The following is a 23,290-nucleotide window of genomic DNA, read 5'->3' as shown; positions in this document are numbered from 1 at the left end:
AATGTTTTATTCCTAAGATCAAGAACAAGGCAAGGATGTCTGATCTCCCCACTTTTATCCATAATACTGGAGTTTCTAGTCAGTGCAATAATGCAGAGAAAGAAATAAAAGACATTTAATTTTAAATGAGAGAAGTAAAATATCTTTAATTTTATTTATTTATTTTTACTTTACAATATTGTATTGGTCTTGCCATACATTTACATGAAATCTTTATTTTTAGACAACATGATTATTTATGTAGAGTATATAGGATCTATATAAAGTTCCTAGAACAAATGAGTGCATTTCTATATATTAGCAATAAACAATAAGAAATTAAAAAAATTAAACTATAATATTCAAAAATGCTTAATACTCAGGATAAACATGACATAAAATGGGCACAGTGCTAAAAACTACAAGAGGGAGAAATTAAAGATCTAAAATGGAGAGATATACAGTGTCATGGGTTATAAGACTCAACATTTTTTGTGATGTAAATTCTCCCCATGACCAAACACACTTTAAAAAGCTTATTAAACTTTATTCAGCCAACAAATCTGGGCTCACTCCCATATACCCTCCCATCTTTTTCTTTATCTTAAGCATCTCCAAACTTGCCAATTCAGTATGTGAAAATCTATTTAAAGTATAGATTCTCATCATAAAGAGAGTTATTATTTTGCATTTTATTTAGACTTTAGTCAAATTGGCTAGGATTTATTCTTATATCTGCAAGAAGGGAAACAGCAGCTATAAAATTTAATATATGTGTATACATATCTGCAATTAAACTTCTAGGCTGAATTCTGAGACCCAAATAAATTTCTTATCAATAAAATGCAAGTAAAACAGCCAGAAGAAGCACTGGGAATAAAAGAATTTTAAGCAAATTGTAAAAAGGTTGGGGTCTTTTAGCTTCACCGACCACTCTTGTCCTGGTTGGCTTTAATGTCCTGTCCCATTGGGTCAGGATGGCATTTCTGGCCCCATCCCACTTCCCTGGTCCCATCAGTCGAAACTGGTATGGGCTACACGGACCAAAGAACACCTCCAGGGCCAGCTGAGGATCAGTCAGGAACAGCCATGGTATGTTAGGTTTGGCCCCTATGAAGGAGCCCAGTTCATCCATGTATGTGATGTAATCTGTCTGCAAAGTCTGGCTCTGGCCAAACCTGAGGAAACAAAATAACACATTGCAGTGAGTGCCACATTTGTAAACAGAGGCACAAATTTCATTTTTTTTACTTTCAGAAAAGGAGCATTTTAGTCAGCACCTCCAGTAACACCCCATGACTCCTCTCTTTTCTCACAACATAGAATGCATCATATGTTCTTTGACTTAAATGACCTGTTTTTGTTTTTTCCTCTCCTTTCTAACCTCTATTCAACTATGATGTCATTTTGGGTTTTTGCCTCTAGCCATGAAGCCGAAACTGACCCTAGGGTCTCAAGGTGACTGATTAACTTAGTCTTTGATACATGATATTCTTTATATGACACTTGCTTAAGATCTTCTCCAGAGTTAGATTTTTATATTGATGTGTTTTAGTTGGTGATGGACAGGGAGGCCTGGCGTGCTGCAATTCATGGGCTCGCAAAGAGTCGGACACGACTGAGCGACTGAACTGAACTGAACTGAAATTGGGTTTATGAATAGTTTTAATATTTGCTGCAATTTATAAATTGTTTCATACATTTACTTGGAATGTGATCTCATTTGCTTTTAGAAACTCTTAAGAATAAGATTGACATTGAGGCCTCTCTTTCCCTTCCTCTTTATTCTTATTGACTTCAGTCATAAAGGGTAGTAAGCAGAGTAAGCTGCATGAACTGTTAGCACATAGGAGTGCTCATTTCACAGAGCTGTCCTGTGAACTGGAGGAGGTGCAGGGGAGGTTTTTTTTGGCTGATCTTTTTATTTTTTTTTTTTTAAATTATTTATTAATTTTAATTGGAGGATAATTACAATATTGTGATGGTTTTCTGTATGAAAGGATAATTACAATATTGTGATGGTTTTCTGTATGAAACAGGGAAGGTTTTGTTGAGTCTGAGTATACCCATGTCTTCTCTTCTTTAGGCCCTTAGCCAATGACTTTCTTGGTCCTTTAATGAATGACATGTTAGAGACTTTAAAGTAGAAATACTTCCTATATGGTCACTTATTCATCTATATGTGATCCATTACCCAATTATTTTTAATAGATTTTAATATTTAGTTTGAAAAGGACTGACTTTTATAGGAGTGATTAACACAAAAAAGAGTACATTTATACATCTGATGTTGAGTCACTTAACTTCCTACAAATCCCATTTATGGTTACTTGAAAACTCATGATTGGATGAATCAGAAGTGACTATTCTTTTAGTAGAAAATATTAGGGCAGGTGAACTCTATTTAATTCTGTATTTGGTTTTCTTGTTACAGCATTGCCACTGGTCACTTTCCAGTTAGCTAATTTGTGGTAGACATGTGGCTGATGGGAAATAAGCTCTTGGGAAAACAGTCATTTCTCAACCTCAGCACTAGTGACACTTTGAGATGGATAATTCTTTGTATACGTGGACTGTCCTCTGCATCCCTGGTTTCTACCCATTAGCATGATCTCTTCACTTGCAATAACCAGAAATGTCTCCAGATTTTGCCAAATGTCTCCTGTGCGGCAAAATCACCCCTGTTTGAGAACCTGTGTGCTAGAGTTATAGAAGAGAAATATAATGATTATTATTTGCCCATCTAATACTGCTTGATTACAGCAAATGGTTCAAAAATGTGAACTGACTAATGACAAGGTTATAGAATCTATTAATGTTTTCCTACATATAAAGGCAAATTTTAAGATTTGTTCATTAGCGAGTATCATCTCTTACCATTTGAGTTTCTTCCCCATTTTCTCCTCAATGTCATCCATCATTTCATTTGTAGTTGGCAAGGTACATGAATCTAAAAAAGAAATGAAGTCAGATATTGAAAAAGAAAAAGAAATCAGAAATATGCAATTACACATGATGAACTTCATTCAGTGTTTATGAACTATATCCCTAAAAGATTTTACATCAAGAGGAACTATCTTTAGTGTGTTTAGCAGAATAACAATTCACAGAAACAAAGATTTGAGAAGCCAATGAACTTGCTCTGGGAATTGCAAAGCTGGCCTTCCATGAGATAGTGACCGTGGAGAAGTTTGTAGCTTCAAGTGACTCAGTCTTATGCTTCTGATGACATTATGGAGGGCCTAATCCTCAACATGCCTCATGCATATAGTAGCTTACCAGTGTCTTCATATTTCTTTCTGCATCCTCTTACTAAGAATTATCTCAAGAGATAGTCTGGTAAAATAATTCAATCTAAGGTACATGGCAATTCAATTGGGACAATGGAAGGAAATCTGGATTTTCCAACATCAGCCTGGAGGAGATTTTAAGGGATGACAGAAAATTTTTAGTTTTTTGTAAATTTCACATTAATGGAGGCCTCTTCCAATTGCTAACTATAGCTAATTTGCCTCTGTAATAATGGCAGGGGATATTATGACATTCTCGTGAATACCCCCCAGTCATTGTTCATATCTCACCTCAGCCTGCTGGTACCCTGTGGTCAGATATTTGTTGTGCCCCTATGAGAAAGTAAGGGACCAGAATTCTGGTCATTTTGCTCGATGTATCTTAAGTGCCAAGACAGAGCCTTGCACACAGCAGGTGTTCAGTGAATATTTGTTGAATGAATAAATGATGCCCTTAGTTTTATGTAAATTTCTTGGATATATGAACTGTATCTGATCTTCCCCTGAGTGTTGTGCCTTTCAAGAGAAAAAACAATAGGATCACTTACAAAAGATTTCATGATGGGTTTTTGAAAGTAATCATCCTTCATGGTATGTTTGAAATAGAAATTTGATTATCCACAACATGTTAAGAAAACATATACATATGCTCTATGATTGTAACTTTTTCTTTATTACCTATAGTCTAAATTTCTATGAACAGTATGTTAGGTAAGGTACAACTATATTGGCCAAGGTTCTTGAATCCTTGAATAAAAGCACACTTTAACAGTGGTGATCAATATGATTCAGTTCAGTTCAGTTCAGTTGCTCAGTCATGTCCAACTCTGTGACTCCATGAACCGCAGCACGCCAGGCCTCCCTGTCCATCACCAACTCCTGAAGTTTACTCAAACTCATCTCCATGGGGTCAGTGATGCCATCCAACCACCTCATCCTCTATTGTCCCCTTCTCCTCCTGCCTTCAATCTTTCCCAGCATCAGGGTCTTTTCAAATGAGTCAGCTCTTTGCATCAGGTGGCCAAAGTATTGGAGTTTCAGCTTTAACATCAGTCCTTCTGGCTTTCAATTTTTCACCATTGAGGATAATGTTTGCTGTGGGTTTGTCATATATAGCTTTTATTATGTTGGGGTATGTTCCTTCTATTCCTGCTTTCTGGAGAGTTTTTATCATAAATGGATGTTGAATTTTATCAAAGGCTTTCTCTGCATCTATTGAGATAATCATGTTGATGTATGGCAAAACCAATACAATATTGTAAAGTAAAAAAACCAAACAAAACATCAGTCCTTCCAATGAATACTCAGGACTGATCTCCTTTTGGATGGACTGGTTGGATCTCCCTGCAGTCCAAGGGACTCCCAAGAGTCTTCTCCAACACCACAGTTTAAAAGCATAAATTCTTCGGCACTCAGCTTTCTTTATGCTCCAACTCTCCCATCCATACATGACTACTGGAAACCATAGCCTTGACGAGATGGACCTTTGTTGGCAAAGTAATGTCTCTGATTTTTAATATGCTGTCTAGATTGGTAATAACTTTTCTTCTAAGGAGTAAGTGTCTTTTAATTTCATGGCTACAGTCACCATCTGCAGTGATTTTGGAGCCCCCCAAAATAAAGTCAGCCACTATTTCCACTGTTTCCCCATCTATTTCCCATGAAGTGATGGGACCAGATGCCATGATTTTAGTTTTCTGGAGTAAATTAAATCAACATTTGAGACATTGTTTTTCTCTGTGTAACCCTTATATTCTTTTTTTTTTTAAATTTTATTATTATTATTTTTTACTTTACAATATTGTATTGGTTTTGCCATACGTCAACATGCATCCACCACGGGTGTACATGTGTTCCCCATCCTGAACCCCCCTCCCACCTCCCTCCCCATACCATCCCTCTGGGTCATCCCAGTGCACCAGCCCCAAGCTTCCTGTATCCTGCATCGAACCTGGACTGGCGATTCATTTCTTATAGGATATTATACATGTTTTAATGCCATTCTCCCAAATCATCCCCCCCTCTCCCTCTCCCACAGAGTCCAAAGGACTGTTCTATACATCTGTGTCTCTTTTGCTGTCTTGCATACAGGGTTGTCATTACCATCTTTCTAAATTCCATATATATATGCGTTAGTATACTGTATTAGTGTTTTTCTTTCTGGCTTACTTCACTCTGTATGATAGGCTCCAGTTTCATCAACCTCATTAGAACTGATTCAAATGTATTCTTTTTAATGGCTGAGTATTACTCCATTGTGTATATGTACCATAGCTTTCTTATCCATTCATCTGCTGATTGACATCTAGGTTGCTTCCATGTCCTGGCTATTATAAACAGTGCTGCGATGAACATTGGGGTACACCCTTATATTCTTAATTTGTCTACACAAACATACTCGTTGCCCCTGAAGCCCACAGGATCCAGGTGGAGGAAGGGGGAGAAGATTATCAACAGAATATAGGAGTGGCCTGACACTGCTATTTTGACAGCGTTGACACCAATAATGTCTCCAGCATGCCCTGACACCCACCAGGGCCCTTTCAATCTTTGCAGTGTAACTTGACATTGCGGTTACCCACTGCTGTCCTTCTTTTGCTTTTATAGGCATTCAAAGTCCTATCAATCCCCCAATGAGAAGTTTAAGCTCTCTGACATAGCTTGTAAGGCCCTCCATGCTCTGGTTCCTTCCTTCCTTTCTTTCTTGCTACTCTCTACCTCTGCTTTATACTTTGTTACACTAAAATGCTTCTCATTCCTCACACAGTCCATGCTGTCTCTTACCTTTATACCTTTTCTCAGACTGTTCTATTTTTAGACAATAACTCACAACCCAGTTATCCTCACCACAACACCCTAAACCTTTCCCTGTTGTAGCGTTCCCCCTACCCTGTTTTAAGCTCTGTGAGGTCAAGGCTCATGTCTGTCTTATTCCCTTTATATCCCTAGCACCTATCACAGAGCTTGGCATGCAGTATGTGCTTAGTAAATATTTGTTGACTAAATGAATGAAAGACAGAATGGCCCACTTACTTGCAAATACTTTAACAGCCCAGCGGGCCTGCAGGTCAGTCGTGGGAATGGTAGCACCAAGGGACTGGACAAGGCCAATCACAGCCAAGGTTGGCTTTTCCAAGAATGGGGGGAAGATGCCTTTGTACAAGGTGACCTCATTATTTCTGCTTTTGATGATGGAGTCATCAAGGAAGGGGTAGGCATAACCATAGCCTGTTGCAAAGATGACATAGTCAATGGCCTCAAACACTGTCCCATCCTCAAACATGGCTGAAGTCTCTGTAAACTCCTTCACACTGGGCTTGATGGTTATAGTGCCACATAGGATGCGGGAGGGGAGCTCATCATTGAACACAGGCTCTTTCCTCAAGGTGCTGTGGAGAAACAAGAGAAAGAGGCCCATGCTATAAAGTACCTCATTTCCAAGAAATATCTGCAACAGTCCATAGCACTGAAACCAAATTTAAGCAGTTGAACATCAGCATGATCACATAGAGGGCAACTAAACTCTCTTCTTTGGAAAAGTTCTTTCCTGTTGATATTAATAGTCCTTAAGAACATCTGTTTGACATACAGATGGCCAACAGGCTCATGAAAAGATGTTCAACATTGCTAATTTTTAGAGAAATAATAAACTAAAATGATGTACCAACTCACACCATTTAGAATGGGAATCATCGAAAACTCTACAAATAATAATTAGGGATTTCAGATACATACTACTATATAAAATAAGCACAGGGAAATGTATTCAGTATCTTTTATTAACCTGTAATGGAAAAGAATCTGAAAAAGAATATATTTTAACTGAATATATCTAAATGTCCTCCATCCCTTAGAAGAAACAGAGTAGCCCTCATAATCAACAAAAGGGTCTGAAATGCAGTAATTGGGTGCAATCTCAAAAACAACAGAATGATCTCTGTTCAGTTCAGTCGCTCAGTTGTGCCCAACTCTTTGTGACCCCATGGACTGTAGCACACCAGGCCACCCTGTCCATCACCAACTCCCGGAGTTTACTCAAACTCATGTCCATTGAGTTGGTGATGCCATCCAACCATCTCATCTTCTGTCGTCCCTTTCTCCTCCTGCCTTCAATCTTTCCCAGCATCAGGGTCTTTCCAGATGAGTCTGTTCTTCATATCAGGTGGCCAAAGTATTGGAGTTTCAGCTTCAGCATCAGTCCTTCCAATGAACATTCAGGACTGATTTCCTTTAGGATGGACTTGTTGGATCTCTTTGCAGTCTAAGAGACTCTCAAGAGTCTTCTCCAACACCACAGTTCAAAAGCATCAATTCTTCAGCATTCAGCTTTGTTTATAGTCTAATTCTCACATCCATACATGACTACTGGAAAAACCATAGCTTTGACTAGACCAATCTTTGTCAGTAAAGTAATGTCTCTGCTTTTTAATATGCTGTCTAGGTTAGTCATAACTCTTCTTCCAAGGAGCAAGGGTCTTTTGATTTCAAGGCTGAAGCCACCATCTGCAGTGATTTTGGAGCCTCCCAAAATAAAGTCTGTCACTCTTTCCATTGCTTCCCCATCTATTTATCATGAAGTGATGGAACCAGATGTCATGATCTTAGTTTTCTGAATGTTGAGTTTTAAGCCAGCCTTTTCACTCTCCTCTTTCACTTTCATCAAGAAGCTCTTTAGTTCTTCTTCACTTTCTGCCATAAGGGTGGTGTCATCTGCATATCTGAGGTTATTGATATTTCTCCCAGCAATCTTGATTCCAGCTTGTGCTTCATCCAGCCCAGTGTTTCTCATGATGTACTCATTTCAAGGTGAAAAAGGACATCTTTTTGGGGTGTTAGTTATAAAAAGTCTTGTAGGTCTTCATAAAACCATTCAGCTTCAGCTTCTGTCTAAAGGACAGAAATGGTATGGACCTAACAGAAGCAGAAGATATTAGGAAGAGGTGGAAAAAATACACAGAAGAACTATACAAAAAAGATCTTCATGACCAAGATAACCATGATGGTGTGATCACTCACCTAGAGTCAGACATCCTGGAATTTGAAGTCAAGTGGGCCTTAGGAAACATCACTACAAAGAAAGCTAGTGGAGGCTATGAAATTCCAGTTGAGCTATTTCAAATCCTTAAAGATAATGCTGTGAAAGTGCTGCACTCAATATGCCAGAAAATTGGAAAACTCAGCAGCGGCCACAGGACTGGAAAAGGTCAGTTTTCATTCCAATCCATAAGAAAGGCAATGCCAAAGAATGCTCAAACTACCACACAATTGCACTCATCTCACACGCTAGTAAAGTAATGCTCAAAATTCTCCAAACCAGGCTTCAGCAAAAAGTGAAACGTGAACTTCCAGATGTTCAAGCTGGTTTTAGAAAAGGCAGAGGAACAAGAGATCAAATTGCCAATGTCCACTGGATCATTGAAAAAGCAAGAGAGTTCCAGAAAAACATCTATTTCTGCTTTGTTGACTATGCCAAAGCCTTTGACTGTGTGGATCACAATAAACTGTGGAAAATTCTGAAGGAGATAGGAATACCATACCACCTGACCTGCCTCTTGAGAAACGTATATGCAGTCAGGAAGCAACAGTTAGAACTGGACATGGAACAACAGACTGGTTCCAAATAGGAAAAGGAGTATGCCCAGGCTGTATATTGTCACCCTGCTTATTTAAGTTGTATGCAGAGTACATATGAGAAATGCTGGGCTGGAAGAAGCACAAGCTGGAATCAAGATTGCCGGGAGAAATATCAATAACCTCAGATATGCAGATGACACCACCCTTATGGTGGAAAATGAAGAGGAACTAAAAAGCCTCTTGATGAAAGTGAAAGAGGAGAGTGAAAAAGTTGGCTTAAAGCTTGAGATTCAGAAAACTAAGATCATGGCATCTGGTCCCATCACTTCTTGGGAAATAGATGGGGAAACAGTGTCAGACTTTATTTTTCTGGGCTCCAAAATCACTGCAGATGGTGACTGCAGCCATGAAATTAAAAGGCGCTTACTCCTTGGAAGGAAAGTTATGACCAACCTAGAGAGCGTATTAAAAAGCAGAGACATTACTTTGCCAACAAAGGTCCATCTAGTCAAGGCTATGGTTTTTCCAGTAGTCATGTATGGATGTGAGAGTTGGACTGTGAAGAAACCTGAGTGCCGAGGAATTGATGCTTTTGAACTGTGGTGTTGGAGAAGACTCTTGAGAGTCCCTTAGACTGCAAGACATCCACCCAATCCATTCTAAAGGAGATCAGTCCGGGGTGTTCTTTGAAAGGAATGATGCTAAAGCTGAAACTCCAGTCCTTTGGCCACCTCATACAAAGAGTTGACTCATTGGAAAAAACTCTGATGCTGGGAGGGATTGGGGGCAGGAGGAGAAGGGGACAAGAAAGGATGAGATGGCTGAATGGCATCACTGACTCGATGGAAGTGAGTTTGAGTGAACTCTGGGAGATGGTGATGGACAGGGAGGCCTGTCATGCTGCAATTCTTGGGGTTGCAAAGAGTCAGACACTACTGAGCGATTGAACTGAACTGATGCCCATTAGAAGACACTAATATGAACTGATATTTGTAAAGCTTTATAGTTCACAGAGTAATTCTTATATATTAAATTTCACTGAATACCACAACAGTCTTGAGGAGTACATCTTACTATTGCTATCCGTGTTCATCTATAAGCATGGACAAAATATTCCTCAAGAAAATCATTTATGAGATGTCTCAGCCCTCAAAATTCTGTGCTATGGCTTGTGGCAACCCCAAATGAATCTTGCATGTTAGGGTAATCTAGCTAACAGATCCATGCCCACTTTGTATTCTTTCTTACTACTTTTACCACTAGACTAATTTCAATAAGATTTTCATCCCATTCATGGTCTCTGATTATACCATGTCATCTATGCAGTCCTTAATTTAATTTCACCAGGCTTAATGTGATAACTAAAGCAAGACTTAGAAAGAATTCAACTTAAACCAGTGCTTCACTTTTTTTAATAATAAGATATGTATTATTTTTAGTACCTATTTAAAGGCATCAGGCCATAGTTCTCATGTTTAAACCACATGTTCATCTTCTTGACATATAACCAGTCAGAGACAAATGAAGGAAGGGCATTCCGAAGAAAGGATGCAAAGCGGGTAACATACAGCATGTCCCAAGGATAGCCATCATCCCAAACCCGACTCATGACCCAGGAACCACTTCTGGTGCTGATAATGACCTGGTAGGGAAGGTAACAGATTTCAATATCGCTCTGTAAGAATTAAGCAGATACAACACAATTCTATGGACATCTCTATACATTATTCAGGTAGGAAAACTTTTAAAGAGGTAGGTCAAGATGAGTAGTCCATGATAGAAGCTAGATAGAGGCAGAACTACCCTCTCTCGCTCCACCCCAGAGGGCGAGTGCATAGGTGTTGAAAGAATGACTATCTGACACCTTGGAATATGAGAGTTCTCTGTTCCCTGGTGGCTCAGTGGTAAAGAATCTGCCAGCAATGCAGTAGCCACAGGAGAGGTGGGTTAGATCACTGGGTGGGGAAGATCCCCTGGTGGAGGGCATGGCACGCCACTCCAGTATTCCTGCCTGGAGAATCCCGTGAACAGAGGAGCTTGGTGAGCTACAGTCTATACAGTCACAAAGAGTCATGCATGACTGAAGTGAATTAGCACGCATGCATTATTCAACTGTGACAAGTATAATCTTTGCAGACCCTTAAGACTAAAATGGTAGGTCTAGTAAAGATCAGTCAATGGTGGTGGCTGGTGGTAGTTGCTTGGCTGAGTGGGGGTAAAGCATTTAACTTGCTGGCCAAAATTAGCCTGAGGAAATGCCAAGGATTTAATTCTGTTCTTTGTGCCTGGTCTCCTTTTCCATCCTCACTACACATACACTCCAGGACCTTGGGCAGCTGCTTTAGCCTAAGACAAGCCCGACTGCTTATCTATTTTATCACTTTTGTGATAACCTAAGGGAGTCTGACTTTGAATAATCCTTAGGTATTTTTAAATATCCATTTACGAATTTATTTATTGAGCAACTATTTCCTTAGAAATATGTTAGTACATATCTATGGATATTTCCATATACATTTCCCTTAATATCCAAATAGGAGCACTTTTAAAGAGGTAGGTCAAGATGAATAGTCCATCTTTGAAACTAGGTATTTAGAGGCAGAACTACCCTCTCTCCACCCCAGAGATCAAGTGCATAGGTGTTGAAAGAATGACTACCTGACCCCTGGGAGTAAGAGAGCTTTTTATTCAACTGTGACAAGTTTAATCTTGTATTAGAAATATGTTAAGTTCTTTTGGGTTTATTGGTTATGTATGACTCAGCATGGAGTCCTCTGGAGACTTCTTTGACAGTTCATCCATGCAAAGTTCGATTATCTAGTCATGGTGCTGCCACGGCCACAACTAAAGTCTCATTGCTTCCTTTCATGATGATCGTGTACCTGTCATCCTATTTCTACCCATTGATTCCTCCTTGAAATAAAGAAGTAGCTTGACTTACTTCTGTGTTTATTTCTAGCCTGATGGAGTGCTGACACATAAAAACAGCCTGTTATTTGTTGGCTGTTGAATGGGTAAACAATAGTAAAACCTAAACTTTGTTTCTTCCAGGGTGGTAAGCATAGTACTGTTGCATGGTAGGTGACAAGAAATACTATTAAATAAATAAAGGCAGAGCTTGACTAGCAACCAGTTTGCTTGGAGGTGATCAGAACATAAAATTAAAACCGAAAATGCATACTTACATATATATACATGTACTTAACTCTGGTTTCAGCAGACTATACTTGCTTATTAGCATGGGACACATTACATTGCTTCACAGGGAGTGTCTCAAGTCCTTGATTTGATTGGCATATACAGCAGGTAGACTGTGGTATGACATGGCCAATGCCATCCTCAGTGCTTGGGATACTGCTGTTGTAGCATAGCCATCCTAAGTTTGTTTCCCCAGATCTTTTAGATCTCATACCTGTGTAACCAGACGACTGAGCTCAACAGCAATGTCACATCCTGAATTCCCCAGGCCAATCACGAGGACCCTCTTCCCCTTGTACACTTCTGGGCCCTTATAGTCCCGGCTGTGGAGGTAGTGGCCTTGAAATCGGTTGAGGCCTAAACAGAACATGGGGAGTGGTTTGAGTTGACTTCCAGAAGAAATCATTAAGAGTCACTTTTCTTCCCCCCACTATTTTTAAATTTTTAAATTCTCCTATTAGCAATTTTAATTTTAAAAATTTCCCTAATTAAAATGCACTTATCCTTTTGGAGATTTTTGGCACTAAATCCCTAACTAATTACTTTTAAAGACGTCATAAAAACCTTAAGGAATTTGAACTTATATTTGCTAATAACCATACTATTTGTTGGAGAAGGCAATGGCACCCCACTCCAGTACTCTTGCTTGGAAAATCCCATGGACGGAGAGGCCTGGTAGGCTGCAGTCCATGGGGTTGCTAGGAGTTGAACACGATTGAGCAACTTCACATTCACTTTTCACTTTCATGCATTGGAGAAGGAAATGGCAACCCACTCCAGTGTTCTTGTCTGGAGAATCCCAGGGATGGGTGAGCCTGGTGGGCTGCCGTCTGGGGTCGCACAGAGTCGGACACGACTGAAGCGACTTATCAGCAGTAGTAGCATACTATTTGTTGAGGGTTTACTTGTCTTAGTCATTTAATCCAGATAACATCTCTGAATGGTAGGTACTAGTATTATCTCTATTTTAAAAGAAAAGGAAATTGAGACAAGTTTAGTGAGTTGTCTAGGTTTACATGGTAAGTATCTAGTAGAATAAGGAGTTGAGCCCAGGTATTCTACATTCAGAACCCCCAAATATGCTGCCTCTTAGCATTAATTATGTCAATCTACTATTCTTCCTTAATCTCTACTCTTTTAATTACCTTGGTTTAAGAACAACATGGGCTTCCCTTGTGGCTCAGCTGGTAAAGAATCTGCGTGCAGTGCAGGAGACCTGGGTTTGATCCCTGGTTTGGGAAGATCCCCTGGAGAAGGGAAAGGCTACACACTCCAGTATTCTAGTCTGGAGAATTCCATGGACTGTATAGTCCATGGGGTGGCAAAGAGTCGAATACGACTGAGCGACTTTCATTTTCACTTTCATGAACATCAGCCTCTGACATATGAGCTCTAATATTTTTGAGGGGATGCATTCCTGTTGCAAAGAAAGAAGGAAGGAATGAGGGAAGGAAGATAGGAAGGAAGGAGAGGGGGAAGAGAGGAGGAGGAAAGAAGGAAGAAAGATGAAGAAAGGAAAAAGGAAGGGAGGTTGCTTATGTATTTATTTGCTATTTGCCACTTCTGCAGAGTAATGAAATGTATCATTACACACTCACACACATAAATACTTACACACTTACTGTGATTTTTAAAGTTAATTTGCAAAATGTGGATATAGATGAAATTTTAAGACCCAAGTTTCTTCTCTACAGACCTATGTCTTCATCTAATCTCTGACCTGCAAGTCCTTGATTCTTTTAGGATGAGGCCAATGATGAGTATATTTGACATATCATCAGACAAATATTTTTAAAAAATATTTGGAATGTTAAGAATGATCATTATGTGCAATCTGTGGAAAACTCTATCTTATTCCATGATGTTTGTGTTTAAGATTCTTATATATTTTCCAAACTTACCAGGAAAGGAATCCGTTGGTAGATTGGGGTGCACATGATGTCCTGAACAGATCATTACAGCATCAAAAATAATAGATTCCTGTTTCTCATCCTTTTCTGAAACAACTTCCCATTGGCCAGTGATCAAGAAGTTGGGACATTTCTTTATACTAGTAACCAGGGTCTTAAAGAAAACCAGAAATAAATTGCTTCTATTTACAGTTCTACGAGGTTTTTTGTTTGTTTGTTCCTTGCAGTATTTCTGTGGAGAAAATAATTGCTGTGTGTTCTCATGGTCATTGAGAATAATGTGGAAAGGCATTAAAATAGGAAGTCACAGTGAATCTTCAAATTTCACAAGAATAATTACTCACTGGGGTATATTTATATTTTTTACATGTAGTTAGTAGATTTGGGATACATTGCAGTGAGTATTCTTATGAATCTTATGAAGGTGCCATATCATTTGCTTGCTGTCACCCTACATTGACATCCATGGCTTCTTCCTCTCTAGCTTCCTCTTCTATCTACTCCAATAATATGAGATTATCTCAGGCTTCAATCCTTGATCTCTGTTTTGCAATATAAGGACACTATCCTTTGGAAATATTAGTCACTTCCATTGTAAGACTGTTTTGTTGATATCAGCTCAGTTCAGTCACTCAGTCATGTCTGACTCTTTGCGACTCCATGGACTGCAGCATGCCAGGCTTCCCTATCCATCACCAACTCCCAGAGCTTGGTAGAAGTAAAATTATTTAAAATATAATAAGATAAATAAATAAAATATTAAGTAAAGTTCCATTTATGATTTTGCTTCTTTTTTCCCCACTATATATATATATATATATATATATATATATATGCTCTGCACATAACTAATGGATTGAAGTTGAGTTCTAAACAAATGTGAAGAATTACTTATAATTATGGAAACAATGCTGCTATGCCATAACTCCTAAGGCTTCTAATCTAAGGGACTAAGTGTGTGAAGAATGAGGGCAATAAAATTATCCTTTTACATTGTTACTCTCTTATTAAAGGCAGAATCTCTAACAAATGCCACATCTATTAGAATCACAACTTGGGCATTGGACCTACAGAAGTCTAAGTGTGAACTAGAGACTTTGGGGTTGTTTCTAAAACGTAAGTGTGTGAGGGTGGAAAGTTCATTAGGCTGGTACAGCTGCCTCCACCACTTTCTATGATGTTTTGAAAGCTCTTAGAGACTTTGGAGAACATGTTTTAAGGAGAAATAAAAACAATTCATGAGTACTTTATAATCTGAACCAACATTTGGTTGGTGAGGTGTCCAAACCTTTGACTCTATTTTCTAGGATAATGTCCTGTATCTCTGCTTCTCCTCTAATCCTTAAACATATTGATGTCAACAGCACACATTATAAGGTCCTTACCTCAAACTGTATATATCTTAAAAGATTCTTCTTTTGAGCAAATGTCTTTATGTAGTCCTGCACCTTGCTTTGGTGCATGTAGTTCGGGTAATCATCAGGGTATGGGAAGTCTGGAAAGCACATCATCTCTTTGGAAGAGTTGGTGAACACAGACTTGTAGATGCTGGCTCTGCCTTCTTCTGAATGGTCCTAAGGAGAATAAGACGACAGAAGAATAGATGGTTGGATGGCATCACTGGCTTGATGGACATGAGTTTGAGTAAGCCCCGGGAGTTGGTGATGGGCAGGGAAGCCTGGTGTGCTGCAGTCCATGGGGTTGCAAGGAGTTGGACACGACCGAGCGACCAAACTGAAGAAGAATAATAAGGCTTACAAAGGAAACCAAGAATGGCATTCCCCTCAGTGACTATTCAATGCTCAGTTGATTGAAACTTTTTCCATATGTTAAAAAAAAAAAAAAAACACGAAAAAAATTGAGTGCTGTCTGTAAGACATGGAAAGGAAAGCCTTCAACAACACCTGCCACAGAGCTGGTGAATCTTCCATCTTGGTCCTTTTACTCTGATTAGCTCCAGTTTAGCTCTTTTTCCCCCCGCAGTCACAGCACTGGGTCTGATCTCACTCATTTTCAAGAACATAATTAAATGTCCAATGGATGCTGTGGCTTTTAGCCTGTTTGATTGGCTGTATGAAATTCGGTGAACTCTTCTCTTCACTAGCCATAGAACTCTCTAAAGAAGTCATTTCTTGAAGGGCTCCTTAGACTGTCACTTCCTGGGTCCCACCTCTGAATTTCTGGCTCAGTGTGTCTGGGGTGAGGCCTGAGAATGGGTATTTATGACAAGATCCCTGTGCTGCTGATGCTCTTGGTCCAGGGACCAAGCCTGAAGACCACTTCTGTAGTGTAAATGAATTCTGTGTTTGAGGAATTCCTGAACCCACCAACTAGTGGCATTCACTCCTCACCAAAGAAACAAAAGAAACAAGAAGTCTTAGAACTGGTGTTAAATTTTGGCATCTTATAGTAAAACCACCATGTAATTGAAAAGTGGCTTCTTTTGAGGAGCAGTGGAAGGCTAAGTTCAAAACAAACATTTCCTCTCTGTTTAAAGAATAGGATAAAAGTTCACAAAATGTGCTGCCTTGAAAGTACATCTAAAAGCTGGCAAGCCATCTTTCCCCAAATCTTGAAGGAATTCTCATGAAAGGAAGGAAAAAGATGAAATGTTTTATTGCTCCTGGATTCAAGACAGCTAACTCCCTCTAGTCCAACAACCCCAAATGAGAGAACTGTGTCTCTGGGGGGCTGCTTGAGTCTTCACTGTTTCCCCTTAAGTGACAAAAATAAACTTACTCTACTCGTGGTTGCTGCATTTCTCACGATAACTAAGCCCAGAGATTTTAACTTTTTAAACCTCACTTGGAAATTTCTGCTAAGGTCAGAAAGAGAGTGAATGCTTTGGCTTGGTGGGGTCTCATGTTTGGGTCTGTCACTGTTCACCCCTAGCCAGTAACTTGTGTTAATGTTTGTGAGAAAGAGTTTTCTAAGCTGCCCAGTAAAGGGAGGGCTGAGCTGTGGGTTGGAGACTGGTTTAAAAAATGTATGATTTTGCTCTGAGGGGTGATAAGACCATGAATTATTTCCATCATTAATGAATTACTAGACTCTTTCACCACTGGACTCCAGCCAAACTTAACACAAGAGAAGACTATGTTCCCTACAGCTCCTTAGAATTTTCCCTAAAAGACTGTTCTACAAACAGAGGAAAATAAAAATATTATGTAAACAAAAGACACTAGTTCCAGAGAGTTCACATTTTCATTATTTAAATATGTGGGGTGGTTTGAGCCAGTAGAGAGGAAATTAAGCTCAGATGCTCCCCGCTGGCTGGGAGAGCTTGTCCTAGACCTAGATGTCTAGGACAAGATGTCATGCTATGGGGCATGTTAGCATTGTCTGTCTTGGGTTGTAATTGTGTCCATCTCCTATCATCCCCACTAGAACATAAGTAACTTGAGGGCAAGGTTAGAGACTAATTCAAAACTACTGTGCACTCATTTTAGCAGTCTGGTTTATCATCTTTCATATTCCCATTTTATCAGTCCCATTTTTGCTTGCTTAGATATACCTTCAAGATCTAGCTCAAAAGTTGTCCCTGTCTCTTGCCTTTCCTTATCTTCCATCCCACCCATTGGAAGTCATCTCTACTTTCACCAAGCTCTAATTGTATTTACTATCCTAATCATATTCTGTTTATTCATTTGTATTATGATTACTCTAAGACTTCTTTTCTCTCCGCTTTTAGAATACTGCATGCCTGCTCTACCTCTTCTTTGCAGCTATGCCTAATGCATATGCGTATGCATAATGAACTCAAATATGCATTTGCTGAATGAATAAAGGAATGAATGAGTGTTCATTCATTCAGATAGTTCTGGTTCAATACTTTTCTCTTTGGAATCCAAATGACCTATTGTATGTGGCTTGTTGAGCAACCTTTTATTACAGCCACACAAAATCTTTTGAGGTCATGAGGCCCTATATTAGAGTGTATAAAATTTAAGACACACTCACATTCAGCCTGCTGGTTTTTAAATCCCATTTGGTTTTTATTTTACAGAAAAAGCACACAGAGAAAAGTGCAGAATTCTCAAGTTTCTCTCTTCCAGAATACCTTCTACATGACAGAACTTGCAATATAAAATCTTAATGTAACACACTTTTCAAAAATTCCTCTGATAATACAGCATACCAAGCAACTTTTCTTAGAAAAGAAGGAAGAAGTGGGGTGTATGGAGAGGGCTAAAGTTTAGAATATTTGTATATGTTTATACTCCCACACGGAGAAGGCAATGGCACCCCACTCCAGTACTCTTGCCTGGAAAATCCCATGGATGGAGGAGCCTGGTAGTCTGCAGTCCATGGGGTCACCAAGAGTCGGACACGACTGAGCAACTTCACTTTCACTTTTCACTTTCATGCATTGGAGAAGGAAATGGCAACCCACTCCAGTGTTCTTGCCTGGAGAATCCTAGGGAGAGGGGAGCCTGGTGGGCTGCCGTCTATGGGGTCACACAGAGTCGGACGCAACTGAAGCAACTTAGCAGTAGCAGCAGCAGCAGCAGCAGCATACTCCCACAGGGCTTTTGAGAATAATTCTGCTTATACACAACGACTTTTTGAAAAAGATATCTTTCCCTCTTGTGGATAACCCAGAGTCTGACTTTGAATCATATTGATCTACCATCTTGTGCTTCCTAAAATAAAATTTCTGATCTAGCTGCACTGGTTAATTTACAGATCCATGGATACACCGTGTTCATTGCCTTCCCTGCACCTTTCGTGGATTGCTGGTCACTGCTACCTAGAAGCCTTTCCCACCTGATGCTGGCACAGTGTTGGTGTCTGTACTGTTGGGAATGCCCTCTTTCTGCAGCTGTGTCACATGATGGTTCTTTACTTTTCTCATCTGAGAACATCCTTCAAGTCTCAGCTAAGTGTTATCCCTATAGGAAATTTCTCTTGACCTGCTAGTATTTTAGGAGTCCAGCCTCATCTAAATCTCAAGGCACTTGTTTATTTAACTGACAGTCACCACGGGCTATCTTGTTGTAAAGTTATATAATCTTTTGTTTGTACTCTTAGGACCAGATATATTAACATTTTGGAATTTGTAGATTTTTGAAGTTTTTCCTTAATATTCCTAGTGAGATCTGGTACAACACCCTATCACCAAATGTAATAAAATTACTATAGCAAAACACGGAGTTGGACAAAGACTATATACATAGCATCATATCAGTTCAGTCATGTTTCCTGACCATATGACTTCAGGACAGGTTTTGCTATTAAATGAGTTTTTCTGTCACAAGATTGTGGAACTTTATTAAGGCTTGCTACACGAAATGAAGTAGAAACCATTTACATAAAGTGGTTATAACACATATTTGTCATCCCAGGACTTAGTACAAAACTCTGTCAAAATAGATGCTCAAGCAGCACTTAATTACTTCTAATAAGTCAATGCAAAGAAATAGAGGAAAACAACAGAATGGGAAAGACTAGAGATCTCTTCAAGAAAATTAGAGATACCAAGGGAACATTTCATGCAAAGATGGGCTCAATAAAGGACAGAAATGGTATGGACCTAACAGAAGCAGAAGATATTAAGATGAGGTGGCAAGAATACACAGAAGAACTATACAAAAAAGATCTTCACGACCCAGATAAGCACGAAGGTGTGGTCACTCACCTAGAGGCTGATAACCTGGAATTTGAAGTCAAGTGGGCCTTAAAAAGCATCACTATGAACAAAGCTAGTGGAGGCGATGGAATTCCAGTGGAGCTATTTCAAATCCTGAAAGATGATGCTGTGAAAGTGCTGCATTCAATATGCCAGCAAATTTGGAAAACTCAGCAGTGGCCACAGGACTGGAAAAGGTCAGTTTTCATTCCAATCCCAAAGAAAGGCAATGCCAAAGAATGCTCAAACTACCACACAATGGCACTCATCTCACACACTAGTAAAGTAATGCTCAAAATTCTCCAAGCTAGGCTTCAGCAATACGTGAACCGTGAACTTCCAGATGTTCAAGCTGGTTTTAGAAAAGGCAGAGGAACCAGAGATCAAATTGCCAACATCTGCTGGATCATCGGAAAAACAAGAGAGTTCCAGAAAAACATCTATTTCTGCTTTATTGACTGTGCCAAAGCCTTTGACTGTGTGGATCACAATAAACTGTGGAAAATTCTTCAAGAGATGGGAATACCAGACCACCTGACTTGCCTCTTGAGAAACCTGTATGCAGGTCAGGAAGCAACAGTTAGAACCGGACATGGAACAACAGACTGATTCCAAATAGGAAAAGGAGTATGTTAAGGCTGTATATTGTCACCCTGCTTATTTAACTTCTATGCGGAGTACATCATGAGAAATGCTGGGCTGGAAGAAACACAAGCTGGAATCAAGATTGCTGGGAGAAATATCAATAACCTCAGATATGCCGATGACACCACCCTTATGGCAGAAAGTGAAGAGGAACTAAAAAGCCTCTTGATAAAAGCGAAAGAGGAGAGTGAAAAAGTTGGCTTAAAGGTCAACATTCAGAAAACTAAGATCATAGCATCTGGTCCTTGGGAAATAGATGGGGAAACAGTGGAAACAGTGTCAGAATTATTTTTTTGGGCTCCAAAATCACTGAAGATGGTGATTGCAGCCATGAAATTAAAAGATGCTTACTGCTTGGAAGGAAAGTTATGACCAACCTAGAGAGCATATTGAAAAGCAGAGACATTACTTTGCCAACAAAGGTCCATCTAGTCAAGGCTATGGTTTTTCCAGTGGTCATATATGGATGTGAGAGTTGGACTGTGAAGAAAGCTGAGTGCCAAAGAATTGATGCTTTTAAACTGTGGTGCTGGAGAAGACTCTTGAGAGTCCCTTGTACTGCAAGGAGATCCAACCAGTCCATTCTAAAGGAGATCAGCCTTGGGTGTTCTTTGGAAGGACTGATGCTAAAGCTGAAACTCCAATACTTTGGCCACCTCATGCGAAGAGTTGACTCATTGGAAAAGACCGTGATGCTGGGAGGGATTGGGGGCAGGTGGAGGAGGGGACAACAGAGGATGAGATGGCTTGATGACATCACCGACTAGATGGACATGAGTTTGAGTGAACTCCGGGAGTTGGTGATGGACAGGGAGGCCTGGCGTTCTGGGATTCATAGGGTCACAAAGAGTTGGACATGACTTAGTGACTGAACTGAACTGAACTGAACTGAATAAGTCAATTAACAACCATTTCATGGTTTAGATTAAGCTGGTCATGTCTCCCTGATCAAATGTAAATTAAAAATTGAATTCATAAAAATAAACCTCAATTATTTCCTAGTGGAAAATACAAATTGATGGTCTTTATTTCATGCAATATTTTCAGAGTTATAGGACCCCCAGAGCAACCTATTGTTCCAGGTTCCGCAATACAGAGATCAGGACAGACTGAGGTTACAAAATAAATGATGTGGCTAGAATATCTTCAAGCCAAATAAGTATCATCTATATCTAATCCTAATGGCTAAGAAGTTCAGGACAGAAAGTCTGGAAGTTTCCCAAAGCTGTTTTTTGAAATTTAAGAATTGGGTTTATAATGAATATTTCCTGATTACATTGTTTTTCTAGCAGTGAACCGAGTGGCAGAGATAATAATTTTTCTCTCTGGATATGGCCTGACAAGAGTATTTAATATCCATGTACACACCACACACAATCAACATTTATAATAACTTATAATATGTGCCTAATAGACATGAATTAATTAAAAAATCATATCCTTCTATAATTAGGAGGTAGGTTAGAAGGAACTTAATTTACAACTCCTGCATTTGACTAATGAGCATTTGAACTGTGGAAAAAAAAAGTGACTTTCCTGAAATCTGTCTGCTTAAAAAATCAGAGTTGATACTGGAACTCAGGACTTCTGACCCCAGTCTAGGTTTTTCTTTTTCACAAGTCCCCTACCCCCATGCCCATGTTCTCAGGATTTAATAGCAATAGGCATAGGATCTTTCAGTTACATGGGGAAGCTCTGTTAACTACTGACCCTTTTACCCCTTAAAATCCTAGAGATTTGGGCTCTGCCATGTAGGTGGCAACACTTAGTGAGCTGGAGAAGTCTTCTTCAGGATAAGCCTTGCTGGTATGAGATAGTTTTAAATGATAGGACTTGAGTAGGATGGGAGAGAGAAGATTTTAGTTTCCAGAGCATCTGGAGCATTGTGATCAACTGTTCACATTTGATTTGCAATGTAAACCCATTACTTTCTATTGTCTTACTCACCGAGAATTCCCACAGACCTCCAACTTCATTGCTTCTTTCAAAGCAGGTGGGCTCCAGCCCCTCTTCCAGACAACACCGTATGGAGGCCAAGCCACTGACACCAGCTCCAATGATGGCCACTCTCTTCACCATTGTTGTCTGTAGGAGGATTTGGAGAGAACTTCTTCAGAAGATATCCCTAAATGCTTAACTTTTTTTCAGTAGAAATAATCAGCTGAGGTTTGTATGTCACGATCCTCATCTTAACACTCAAGAAGACATAGATATACATTAAGAGTTTATGCTAAGGAAAAATGTTTATGCTCTTTTTTCTTTTTTTACCACTTTTACTATAGTAAGATACTGAATCTGACCTCTTCTGGTTATTCAAGATGCCAAAAATAGCAGAGCCAGTGAACCCCAGAGCAGTAAGGACCTTATAAATCATCTATCTAATGCTCTCAATTGCAAATGAAATGGCTGTCATTCCAAAAAGTTTAGAAATTACTTCTTCAGGGTCTCAGAGTTTATAAGAACTGGAACAAGAATTCAAGCCTTCTACATAAAAACCCACCATAACAGATCACTTATACTTACTTGGAATGTTTGGCGCCAAGGGGCCTTACTCTTAATCAACCACCTTCTTTCCCCAGAGAAGTTACAGTTCTCTAAACATAGAAGAGAATGGCTTTTAAGAATGTCTTTTGATGTAAAAATTGGGAAAGGGGAGGAGTTATTTTTCTTAAAGTAAAAATTCCTTTTTACTTGTATTTTTCATGACGTAGAGCCCTGGGAAGAGAAAACTTGGAATAGAAAAGTTGAGTGTGGTAGGCATAGGAGAACAGGGCAGGGGTGGGGGAGGGGGGAGGAAGTTGGTGGGGGGCAGAGGAAGAAAGGAAAAGGGTAAAGGCAAGAATGAAGTCTGTGGTTCTAGTTCCAAAAAATAAAGCAGTAACTATGATATGGTTATTAAAGCTGTAAAATTAACCCCCTGGGAGATTAGAGGAACAATGGTTTTTAAAATGTTTTTTTGCTCTGGAATTATAGAATATGTAAACAAAGGCTATGCACCTGGACTATAATGAAAGGTTTTGCTTGGCCAACAGTGGAAAAAAAAGTTTCAATTTTCTAGAAATTTA

The 23,290-nt window shown here is 39.3% G+C and overlaps 1 protein-coding gene across 2 annotated transcripts; it reads right to left on the bottom strand.

Moving 5' to 3' along the window:
- Positions 1-814: 814 nt before the first annotated feature.
- Positions 815-22,304, bottom strand: LOC129653983 (putative dimethylaniline monooxygenase [N-oxide-forming] 6). Of its 2 annotated transcripts, XM_055583591.1 has the most exons (8): positions 22,173-22,304; positions 15,337-15,525; positions 13,943-14,105; positions 12,256-12,398; positions 10,286-10,485; positions 6,303-6,658; positions 2,857-2,929; positions 815-1,157 (listed from the first exon to the last, which is right to left on the bottom strand). In XM_055583591.1, exons 1-8 carry the CDS (start codon positions 22,302-22,304, stop codon positions 815-817), a joined length of 1,599 nt encoding a protein of 532 aa, XP_055439566.1. The 2 variants fall into 2 exon arrangements, with proteins under 2 accessions (XP_055439566.1, XP_055439567.1); XM_055583592.1 differs by lacking the exon at positions 15,337-15,525.
- Between the last annotated feature and the right edge of the window lie 986 nt (positions 22,305-23,290).

The sequence above is a fragment of the Bubalus kerabau genome, chromosome 5, assembly GCF_029407905.1.
Source record: "Bubalus kerabau isolate K-KA32 ecotype Philippines breed swamp buffalo chromosome 5, PCC_UOA_SB_1v2, whole genome shotgun sequence".
NCBI classification, from domain to species: domain Eukaryota; kingdom Metazoa; phylum Chordata; class Mammalia; order Artiodactyla; family Bovidae; genus Bubalus; species Bubalus kerabau.
This window is presented reverse-complemented; position numbering and strand designations above follow the sequence as displayed.

Coding starts and splice junctions, on each gene's coding strand:
- LOC129653983 (XM_055583591.1), bottom strand. CDS start 22,304: ATGGTGAAGAGAGTGGCCATCATTGGAGCTGGTGTCAGTGGCTTGGCC. Junction 15,526..22,172: donor GAGGTCTGTGGGAATTCTCG/GTGAGTAAGACA, acceptor TATTCTCCTTAG/GACCATTCAGAAGAAGGCAG. Junction 1,158..2,856: donor ATGGGGAAGAAACTCAAATG/GTAAGAGATGAT, acceptor TTGTTTCCTCAG/GTTTGGCCAGAGCCAGACTT.